The 11,992-nt window shown below is 45.8% G+C and overlaps 1 protein-coding gene across 1 annotated transcript in view; it reads right to left on the bottom strand.

Annotated features, from left to right (window-relative positions):
* Positions 1 to 3,308: 3,308 nt before the first annotated feature.
* LOC142888022 (NLR family CARD domain-containing protein 3-like) overlaps positions 3,309 to 11,992 on the bottom strand; it is a 138,935-nt gene continuing 130,251 nt past the window's right edge. Inside the window, exons 4-5 of the mRNA XM_076026029.1 lie at positions 3,836 to 4,009; positions 3,309 to 3,324 (exon numbers count right to left, since the gene is read on the bottom strand). Coding sequence (XP_075882144.1) covers positions 3,309 to 3,324; positions 3,836 to 4,009 — 190 coding nt within the window. The remainder of the gene's footprint in view (positions 3,325 to 3,835; positions 4,010 to 11,992) is intronic.

Raw genomic sequence — 11,992 nt, 5'->3', positions numbered from 1 at the left:
CTGCTGCCCCCGAGACCTGACTCCGGATACGGCAGTAGAAGATGGATGGATGGATGGATGGATGGATGGATGGATGGATGGATGGATGGATGGATGCCAGGTGATAGAACATTTCATAAAAACAGACTCTGCATTATAACTTCTATTCCACTCTAAATAACTCACTCCAATATAACTGCACTCGTCCTTCTCTCACATTACATTGGATCACAATGACCAAACAACACAACAAAGACAATGATCCAACTGTACTGCCACGTCCAGACTCAGTGTAGGTCTGTAGGCCTCTTGGACCTTCATGTGAACCACTGCGTGTTGACTGGAGGTGAAACATGGCTGACTGCTGTCCTCCTACCTGGACAATGCAATCTCACTTTCAATCTCACAGCCACTAAAAAACCTGATTGTGATTGAGAGGTCCTCAGCAGCCAATCACTGTTGGGAGTCCAGCCTTCAAACACTCCTCCTGAATCCACAGTCACATCTGTGAGCATCTGGAACTTTGGCCCTGATCCTCCACACCACACAACTTGGGATGACAGCGCCACCTACCTGGATTCTTTCAGCAGCCAGTCCATGCTCTGACCCGTTTCCACTGTGGCCTGTTGTGTCATCTGGACCGGAGTCTGGATCATCAGTGTCCAGGTTCATGGAATCTGTCAGAGTGCCGCCGTCCTGTCATGTAATGATAGAGAATCACTCTATTTATACTAATGTGCAGAACCACTAGAGTGTCATTTCTTCACTGCTGTCAGCAACAAGCATTTGGTGTCACACTGGTGTACAACACTTATGGGCTAATTAATAAGAAATGACATATTTATGAATCACCCGCAATGCCCAGATTGTTGCTGCTTATCTGCTGATATGAGCCGTCAACTGTTGCAATATAGAACCAACAAAAACATTTATTGATCAGTAAATGAAATAAACAAAACAACTTAACCGGTGGGCAGCAAAGGCTTCAGGGTGGGCCCAGGCCAAAATAATAAACCAAACTCCAACTAGCTCGCCTAAGAACTAACTAAAGAAAGAAAGAGAAGCCAAATACAGAAAGGCTAACCTCCCTACATACTTAATAAACAGGAGAAAAGAGGGGACAAAGAAAATGGCAGCCCACCCCTTTTTTTTTATTAACCTCTTTCAATGAACTACAAAACATACATGGTCAAAATTCATATTATCATTATGTTGTTGTCTTTTTTAAATGCTCATACAAAACAAGAAAAGTGCAGGGAGAGTTGTCTGAATTGGGTTCAGTGAGCATCACATCCACTTGCAACGCATTATTTCCAGCAGCAAGCTTCTGTTACAACTGTTCACTTTTTCGTTCACTCGCGAACTCAACCGCAACGATTGGTGGAGTGACGAGCATCCAGCACATAAGCTCCACGATGAGCTTCCTCCCACGGAAGTACCATAGGAGGACAAGTATTAAATAGTATGGCTTGTCCACCAGAAGGCTGTATTATGGTGTACATAATATAAAACTTCGGCCCAGTTCTGCTTGTATTGCATTGTATTGGTTGGTGTTCCTGAAGTTTCATTTTTCGTCCCTTTTTATTTTTTACATCCATGTTTGTGATGAAATAGTATTGTGAATCGCGAGCTCGCATTGCATGCTGGGAAACAGCGTCACTCAAGGAAGTTTTGGCTTCGCTGACACGGTCCTGAAGGGAAGTGGGTTTTAGTGCACTGGAACGGGATGACTGTGTTTAATCAAGCAGTACAAATGTATATATATATGTATGCAATTCATATTTTAACGGTTTATATAGACCCCTCAGGCTCCATTCAAAATGGGGGTTATTGTAGGAGAGTTGCAGTCAACTGAGATTTGGAGAGAGTTTGGATTACTAGATTTTTGATAGCGTTTATAGTTTGGAGTGTTTGAGACTAGATAGCGTTTAGTTTGGAGATATTTTTGAGAGCTTAGGGAGAGAGTGAGGAGAGGAGAGGTGATAGGATGGAGCCCCCTGTCCTGTACATCAATGTCCATGTTACACAAGCATCTATGCCAGGGGTGCCCATTACGTCCATCGCGATCTACTGGTCAATTGCGAAGGGAGTTTTGGTCTATCGCATGGAGAGAGAGAGTGAGTGTGAGAGAGAGAGAGAGAGAGAGAGAGAGAGAGAGAGAGAGAGAGAGAGAGAGAGATCCGCGTCAATTACAGCAGGTAGAATCGTTCAGGCAGGATTAGAAAACACAGTGGATCTGGTTGATTTTGGTCATAATGTACGATGTGCTGGATTTTGTTCTTATATGTGCTGTGCTTTACAGTGAAACGTAAATGTGACGTATCGGCTTCGGCACCATTCAGATCAAATAAAGACCAGACAGGGACAGGAAAAAGAGTTTCGCTGTTGTTTTACACGCAAAACTACCGGGGTTGTCGCGTGAGCTTGCAATCCTGGCGTAAACTGATGGAGACGCCTCGCTCGGAAAATGCGCTTCAAAGTGCACACGCACTGCAGACGCGCCGGAGATCCTGGGAGATGCTGCTAGCAAAACGTCTGCGTCACACACACACACACACACACGCACACCAATTATCCCTAACCTATGCGCTGGAAAACACAAAAATATACAGCAAAACATCTTAACTTAAACACACTTTTATTGATAAAATCAAACATAGGCAGATATAACCTAAACAATTTTAAACCATGAGTTTTCTGTGCAATGATGAGCATAAATGCACATGGGAACATGTTGACCCATTTAATCCTCTTTCTTTCTTTATCATTGGACTACAAATATATTTCTGAATGAATATGTTTTCCTGTTTTATAGGAAGTGGATCTTTTTGACTTGCTCATTTTAAAAGTAGCTTGCATGTTGAAAAAGTGTGAGCATCCCTGATCTATGCCCTTTTCCAAGTCCCACAATCACTTTCACTGTCATCTGCCTGATTACACCCATGCCATTTTCAGAAAAAAATTGCTCAAACAGAATACATTCAAAAAATGTATCATAGTTATCAAGTCAAGTTATTTATTTATTGTCATTGTTGAACAAAGTTAACAACAAAATTTGTTTGGAGCATCCCCATAACCACTGGCATCAGCACCCATAAAAATAATCAGAAATAAGTGAGAAAAAAACCCAAATACATATATATAATTTATGTACAGAAATTATTTGGTCATTCATTTTTTGCAATTCATAGTCATTCCCAACAGACATAACAGACACAAAAATTCAATGCATCACACGTGGTTCAGACACAGCTTGCCTGTGATTGTACATTTGGCCAGTAGGTGGTTTTGTGTGCACATGAAGCTTCGAACCAGTTGCCTTAAGTGGTTCATTGCCTCATGAGGCTTCACCTCACCATCACTCGTCATGACACACAGCTTGCTGTTTGGCTCCACTTGTTGTAGTTCTGTCAGCCACCACTAGATGGAGCTCTCCTCTTCAGTCTCCTCCTCATCCTCCCTCACCTCCACCTGTCGAGAGAAGAAGAGACAGCAGGAGTCAGGACTCAGGGTCCTTGAACGCATCATCACAGAGACGCTGACTGTTGATGGAGATGGTGGAGTGACTGGTGAGAAGAAGCAGACTCTCAGTCACATGTCTAGTGTGGAACATGTGAAGATCATGTGACCATGGAGTGTTGGACTGATACTGAGGCCTGATGAAGATGAACTGATCAATAATTGGGTGGTGAACTGAGAGAAGAAGCAGTTTGGCAGCAGATGTTGGATGAATGAGGAGCAGCTGGACATCACCATCCTCCTCTCACACTGTGACTGGGAACACTGGACCTCTGCTGTGGGATCAACTGGCTTTGGTGCTGGAACCATCATCCAATGGTTCCAAACCAGTACTGACCTCACACTCTCCAGTTGATAGTCTCTGCTGTGGACAAGATCCATTCGTGGCTTCACTCCTGAATCCTGCAGCTGGTTCCCATCCAGGTCCAGGTCTCTGAGGTGGGAGGGGTTGGACTTCAGAGCTGAGAGCAGCCAATCACAGCTGAGCTCTGACAAACTGCAGCCCCACAACCTGAATAGAGAATAAATGATGAAGAGTTTATAATGATGGAGAGTTTTTCCAGGGTGTCATCACTCTGAAAATCAAAGTGAAATGTCCACTTCAGAATCTGCAATCTGCAAGCTGACCACTAGATGGGAGGATTTTACACACTGTACCTTTAAACCCAGTTTCATTCATTTCAAACACAAACCAGTGTCTGCAAATTGAATTTCCAACAGCAGTCAAGTGCAAATCATGACTTCTGCTGTGCGTGACTTTGAAGCGTATTTTCCGAGCGAGGCGTCAAAACAAAATTCAGTACATCGGACATTATGACCAAGGGCCAATTCCAATTCCTCCCTTAACTCCTCAATCTCAACCCTCGCCCTTAACCCTCAATCTTTGGCCCTCAATCTTGGCCCTCAAAAATAAGTGTAAGGGCTTAGAAATGGGACACCCCTTAAGTGCAGTTACGTCTTCAGACTGTGGGGGGCTGCCGTACGCCAAAGCTAAGTCCAGTCTGTCATGAAGACGACAACGACGAAGAAGAAGGAGAAGAAGAAAAAGACGATGAAAAAGAAGAAGTCCTCCGTCGCTACACAACGAGGTACACAAGTAACGTGAAGCCGGGACCGCCGGTCCGGCTGACAAACATCGTAAAGTAAAAAAAATAAAAATGTTACGCAACAACGATGTCAATAATCCATAAAAAACTCTTAAACTAAGACAATAAAATGGTTTCGTAATATTTATATCTTTATTAACTAAGAAAATACTTCCATTTGTAGCTCGCTTTTTCGTCGCCATCTTTTTCGAAGATGTCTTGGCGAAAATACGCAATGCCTTCTGGGTAGCCCTCACTGCCAAGGGTGGTCCCGGAGAATCTCAATATTGAGGGCGATACAGCCCTTAATCTCCTCCCTCAACTGGACGTTCTTAGAATCGGGACAGCATTTGCACCTAGCAGAGAGCGCGCATTTTTGAGATTGAGGGTTGAGATTGAGGGTTAAGGGAGGAATTGGAATTCACCCCAAGATCAACCACAACCACCGTGTTTTCTAATCATTGACTTCCTGCCTGAACCATTCTACCTGCTGGAAGTGACGAGGACTCCACACGATTGACCTAATGGACACCCCTGCTTCAAACCCAGTTCCATTCATTTCAAACACAAACCAGTGTCTGCAAATTGAATTTCCAACAGCAGTGAAGTGAAAATCATGACGACAACAACAAGAGTGATAGAAGTTGTAGAGTGAAGAGGGTGAACTGACCTCAGAGTCTCCAGTTTACAATCTGGACTCTGCAGAAAACCACTCAGAACCTTCACTAATGAATCCTGCAGCTGGTTCTGACTCAGGTCCAGGTGTCTGAGGTGGGAGGGGTTGGATTTCAGAGCTGAGAGCAGCCAATCACAGCTGAGCTTTGACAACCAGCAGTACTCCAACCTGAATAGAGAAGAAATGATGGAGAGTTTATAACGATGGAATTTTACCAGGGTGTCATCACTCTGAACATCAAAGTGAAACGTCGACTTCAGAATCTGCAACAAAAGCAGTCTGCAATCTGACCACTAGATGGGAGGATTTTACCCACTGTACCTTCAAGCCCAGTTTAGGGCGTGTTTTCATTGCCTTGCCTCACCACGGTTCGCCTCGGTACGATTGCGTTTTCATTGGCTCTGTGATTACGAGACCGTGGGCGGAGTCGACACGGTAAAGCGGGACAATGTTTTCCCCAGCATCACTTCTGTGCGATACACAACAGCGCAGCGATGGACAAAGTAGAAGTTATTTCATACCTGCTGCTCGGTCTGTGGTTGCTTTTCTGTTCAAGAAAGAACACTTTCCCTCACTGAAGTCACAGTTGATCATTTATGCAGCAACATTTATAATTTATTGTTTCGTTTTCCATGCGAGCAAATGTGTAGTTCAACCTTCATATTTTCACCAAAAGTAAACACGAGACGGATACAACGGGAAATAGCGTTTATTTAAAAACAAACAAACAGAAAAACAGACAGTAAACACGCCTCCTTATTTGAAATAGCTGCCCTCGCGAGCCAAGGACGACTTTGTTATATGCCGCGGTGTTTGAGGCTTCCTCGCGGCCAAGAGCCACGTCCTCTCGACGAATCAGTATTTCTTCTCTCCTCAAGACTCCTGGGGTTCCCTAGCTTACCGCGCCTCACGCAGGAGCAACTCGATTGTTTGTTTTCTTTACCGAGCGCTTCTCCATTTGCCGTTTGTCGTTTTCGCGAATATGGTTGAACACACTCGCGACGTCGAGGGCATTCCCGGTTCGCCTGCCTCTCCCCAAAAGACGAAAGTAAACATGTATTGAAAAAGCTGTTTTCAAAAACTGTATACACATAAATGTATTTGTACAACACCAATAGTAGCTATTTGTATTCACGGTAAAATGTACCTGACACGGAAGTTCTGTGTCAAAGGAGTTGGCGTGGATGTCCGCTCTGACAGGGAACATCGACGCGGACACGGAGCCAATCCAGTGCCCTGCTCGTCGCTACGTCACCACTAAACTCGCTTCGTCTTGCTCGGACCCTGGGGGATTGAGGTACCAAAACAGCGCCCCCTACAACTGTGTAGCGGCCAGTGCAAACACCCTAACACCATACCATGGCGAGGCGAGGTGAGGCAATGAAAACACGCCCTTTCATTAATTATCAAAAAAAAAGTGTCTGCAAATTGAATTTCCAACATCAATGAAGTGAAAATCATGACAACAACAACAAGAGTGATAGAAGTTGTAGAGTGAAGAGGGTGAACTGACCTCAGAGTCTCCAGTTTACAGTCTGGACTCTGCAGAAAACCACTCAGCTCCTTCACTGATGAATCCTTAAGGTGGTTCCAACTCAGGTTCAGCTCTCTGAGGTGGGAGGGGTTGGACTTCAGAGCTGAGAGCAGCCAATCACAGCTGAGCTTTGTCAACCAGCAGTTCTCCAGCCTGAATAAAGAATCAATATTTGATTTCTTCCATGGTGTAAATGTCATATTCAGAGTCATTTCTCCCTGTTGATGATCCAGATGTGCAGCTGTTGGGATCACTGAGTCATTCCCTCAAATGAGTCATTGTGCCAGTGGGTAGTCAACACAATAACAACAGCAGTGTGTCAGTCAGTGTGCAGCCAATCAGCAGTGAAGATGGAAAATAATCAGTGAGTCCTTTGTGTGCTTGTGGCTGTTTTCAGTCATCAGAGTCTCGTTACAAGTCAAACACATTCAAAGGACAAGATGAAGAAATACTGCTGCACTATTAATCTGCCTCTAATATTTCTTCACACGATCTTCTGCTCAGTCATGTGACCTTCATCACCAATCAACAACTTCCATTGAGCTCCAAAGTGACTGGAGACATTTTCCACACTTTCTTCCACCATCCAAAGTCTTTTCTGGCTGCAGATTGTTGACATGAAAATATCAACAACATCCACTTTGTCTAGATGAGTCTTTAATATCTGCTTCAAAGTCTTCACACTGAGCAGCGTTACACACCAGTTGTCATCTGCTGACACACACTGTCCACCAGTAGAAAGCAGGAACTGACCTGAGAACTTCCACTCTGCAGTTTGGACTCTGCAGTCCAGCACAGAGCAGCTTCACTCCAGGATCCCTCAGGAAGTTCTCACTCAGGTCCAGCAGTGTGAGGTGGGAGGGGCTGGACTGCAGAGCTGAAGACACCACTGCACACTGAAGCTCTGAGAGTTCACTGGATGAAGGAGAGCAGAGAGAGAAGTTGTGGTCGACATGTGAGATTCTAAAGACAGTGAAAGTGAATCAAGACTCATTAATGTCTGATCATCATCATCATCATCATCATCATCATCATCATCATCATCACCATCACCATCATCATGTAAATGGAGGGAAGTCCCGCGGTGGTGCAGCATGTGTTTACATCTGTGGTGCGTGGTGCCGGGACACTGCAGTGGTATGCAAACACTGTTCACCACTGGCACAGTTGATGATCATAAAGTGCCGTCCATTCTATCTGCCCTGGCAGTTTACTGCCATTTTGCTAGTTGCAGTTTACATCCCTCCCACCAACAACAGCAGTGAGAGGAACGCTGCACTCAATGAACTGTACCAGGCCATCAGTGATCAACAGACAGCAAACCCAAAAGCTTTACCATCCTCACTGGAGATTTTAGTCATGCTGACCTCAAGACTGTCCTTCCAAAAGTCCAACGCTTTGTATGTGGAGGTGTTCCGAGGGAGGAGCAGGGCTCGTGCTCATGTGCGATCAATTCCACAAGGATTGGGACGCTCAAAGGAAATGGGTGTGCGTTTGTGCGTTTGCAACATTTTGAACATCCAGATTTTTTTGTTTCAGGATGAAATCCATGTACGTTTTTGTAAATGAAGCCCCAGGTCCTCAGTGTCTCCACTACAGTGTCCTCAGTGCAGCTTCACACTCCAGTGTGTTCCAGCCACTGAGTGTCAACACGTCCTGTTGTGACTGACAGTGTTGCTCTGATCTGCTGCTTCAACTCAACATGATGCTCAGTTGTGTGTAAAGTCACTGCAGCTTGGAGCTCCACTGGATCAGAGATCCTTCACTGGCGTCTCTTCGGACTCCACTGCATCTTTGATCCAACTGCTGTTTTATTGTCTGCTGCCAAATGAAGGAAGGATGTGATGTGTTTGTGTGTTCAATTTGTTGACTGTGTTGATTGACTGTGTAGTTCCACAGTTTTCATTCATGTAGCCGCTCTTTACCTTTGACACTCAGGTGTCTTCAATGTCCGTCCGTCATACCAGCACCACTACATCATTCATAAATTGATGAGATGTGGGTTCCATTTAACTCGTTTATTTTCCTTCTTGAGTTTTTGGTTCGAGTCAACACAGACCAAGTGAGGTCAAAAGAATTTTTGGCTCACCAACCACTCCGGCTTGACCCGCTTTCCATCAAACAAACATTTCGGCCATTTTTTTTTCTCGACCTAAAATAGCTGTGGGTCACCTTTCAAAATAAAATAACGACTTCAGCATCAGAATCGGATGGTCTTGGTTCCCTTTCTTGAAGAACTTGGCAGTTGTCAGCCGGAAGGCATCTTGCGCTGTACCCCTGACGACGCCATTAACTTCGTCCAGCAGTGCAACGTAGGGCTCTTTCTTCAGATGTTGACTGATACATGACTGAACGAATGGCTCGCGGCTTAGCGCATCAGCGACAACGTTCTTAACGCCAGGGACATACTTCAGATCGAAATCGAATGCGGCAAGCTTAGCAACCCATCTTTGTTCACATGCGTCCAAACATGGCTTTGTTAAGATGTAGGACAATGGGCAATGACAATGACCAAACTTGTCACAAATGGCCCATTTTAACGCCAGGAATTCCAACCTGTGCGCTGGATAGTTAATTTGTGATCGGGACAGTGTCTTGCTGGCGAAAGCGACAGGTCGAGCAACAGTCTCACCTGGTGGCACTTGAGACAGGACTGCGCCAATGCCATCAAACGACGCATCAACAGCGAGAACGAAGGGCTCACTGAAGTTGGGGTGGGATAAGGTGACATTGCAAGCTAATTCATTCTTCAGGGTCTGGAACGATTCTTTGCATGCAGCAGTCCAGTCGCTCGCCATAAGCGCTGGTGGAGCAGATGATCGCTTTTTCACCTTCCTGCCTCTCATGGCCTTATGCTGCACCTGCCTTCCAGAGGAGTCTGAACAAGGGTTTTGCTTTAGCAGAGCAGTCAGCTATGAAGTGCTGATAGTAGAAGATTAGGCCCAGGAAAGAATTAATCTTCCTCCAGGAAGGGGTCACACCATCACTCTCCATCAGGTCAGCCTCTCCCACATTCATGATGGCTTTCATCTTGTCAGGGTCCTTCATCACCCCGTCCCCACAAATGACATGTCCCAGGGACCTTACTGACCTCCGCAAGAGATGACACTTCTTGGGGGCCAGTTTGAGTTTGTGACTTTTCAGACGGGAGAACACCATCTCTAGACGCTCAAGCGCCTGCTGTTCAGTTGGGGCAAAGACCATCAGGTCATCAAGATAGCAGAGCAGACTAGTGAAGTTTTCATCCCCGAAGATTGACATCATCATTCGCATGAATGTTGCAGGACTGTTGGACAGACCTTGTGGCATTCTGTTGTACTAGTGGAGGCCAAAAGGTGAAGAGAAAGCTGTGTATTTTTTGTGCTCTTCATGGAGTGGCACATTGTAGAAGCCAGACGTTAAGTCCATGGTGGAGAAGAAGACATTTCCTCCAAGTGCAACCCACCGATCCTGGGGTGCCTTGGGCCAGGCCGTCGAGTCGGACCATGAACAGGACTGTTTGAAGCTGGGGAAGATCTTTGCAGGAGCACCTTCTCCAGCATGTTAATAAGGCGGTTCAGGGCATCAGGGTCAGTGGCCTGTGGCTGCAGTGGGCTCTGTTCTTCAGCAGGTGGTGCAGGTGGCGAGACAGCAGCAAGAGCATTCACTGACACCCTTTCTCTGGAAGTTCTGTTCACTGACATCATTTCAGAATGATATTCGTTCAGAATGTCTTGGACTTCACGAGCAGTCCACTTGTCTATCGTCTTCGACCTGAAGGTCATGGCGAGCTCAGTAGACGGGCAGTTCTTTATGAACATTCGAGTCACCTCAGTGCTGGGGCTGTCCAGTGACTTTCCTTGCTCCTTCAGACGTTCAATGGCCAAGTCAACAGCGCGGTTCAGTCTAAGCCAGTAGTCAAAGGCATCCTCACCCTTCCCAGGAAGAGTGGTGTAAAAGTCTGCTAATGGGTGTGGTGAACACGGAACAGAATCAAAGTGCTTCCGCAAGAGACCATAAATGGCATCGGGGTTACAGGTGATGTTAATACCACTGTTCCTGGTCCCAAACCTGACAACATCCTTTGCTTTGCCACCAAGATGAACAAGGATCTCCTCCGCTTGTTCCTCAGGTTGCAGATTCCCCCTCTTAATGAAACTCCTCATGAGCTCCCCCCACTCCTGGACGGAAACAGAGTCTGAGTTGTCTCCTCTGAAGCAGGGGGGCTCCTTCAGCTTTCGATGAGGGACATATTGCAAATGGGACACGTCAAAAGCATTTGTGGCAGACACATTGGCATGGCTAGGTCGAGGGGTAGCACTATGTAAAGGGGAACTGGCTAGCATATCAGCATGGGCAGGTGAAGGGGCAGCACTGAGTAAAGGGGTAGTGACAGATGCACTGAGGTGAGAGATAATGTCCTGTGCCACCCGCTGGCTGACCTGTTGAATCAATGCATCACCCATCTGACCTACAATACTAGCAGCAATAACATCAGGGGTAGGTGCAGGGGAACACATGCTGTGCCTGTCCGGGACAGGGGAATGCGTGCCCTGGCTAGCAAGGGCATGAGGGTTTGCATCTGAGTTGGGGGGAGGGATAACACCAGTACTGAGCAAGGGGCGCCCAGGTGTACACTGATTACCCAACACTACACCCCCCCCCCGAACAGGACTCTCAAACAGTAAACTTGAAGGATGCATAAAACCCCTCCCTCTGCCAGCACCAAAAGGAGTTACAAAAACATTACCCTGAGGATTACTCATCTTTCCAAAAAGTTAACAAAACACAATACCACAAAACAAAAGGATGAAACCACAAAAGGCCTAGACTGGAAACTGAAAAAAAAAAAAAAAAAAAAAAAAAAAAAAATCAAATAAAAGTACATAAACCCTCTATCTGATGTCTAACACTGCACAAAAGCAACACATCTGACCGACTTCAGTGACCGCAGATGAACAGCAGCAGCAGAACAGTCCCCGGGTCGCTCTGCAGCATCGGTAGCACAACAAAAGAGTCTCGAGTCACGGCACCAATGTGACCTCTCCTATTCTGTCCTGCTTGCTGTATAATGAAGACTTGCAGAAGTCAGGTGTGGAGCAGCAGTTTATTCTCTGAAACAGAATGGGACACAACCATAACTTGCTCCGTGAAACTTGGTCACCTCCTGCTTCATGGGCTTCCTCTGTACTGAAGTAGTGATCGTATAGTTGTTGTTTC

This window comes from Nelusetta ayraudi, unplaced genomic scaffold (assembly GCF_046127955.1).
Source record: "Nelusetta ayraudi isolate G7.1 ecotype Tasmania unplaced genomic scaffold, CSIRO-AGI_Nayr_v1 ptg000018l, whole genome shotgun sequence".
NCBI lineage: Eukaryota > Metazoa > Chordata > Actinopteri > Tetraodontiformes > Monacanthidae > Nelusetta > Nelusetta ayraudi.
Note: the sequence above shows the minus strand (reverse complement) of the source record. Positions and strands in the feature narration are given on the sequence as shown.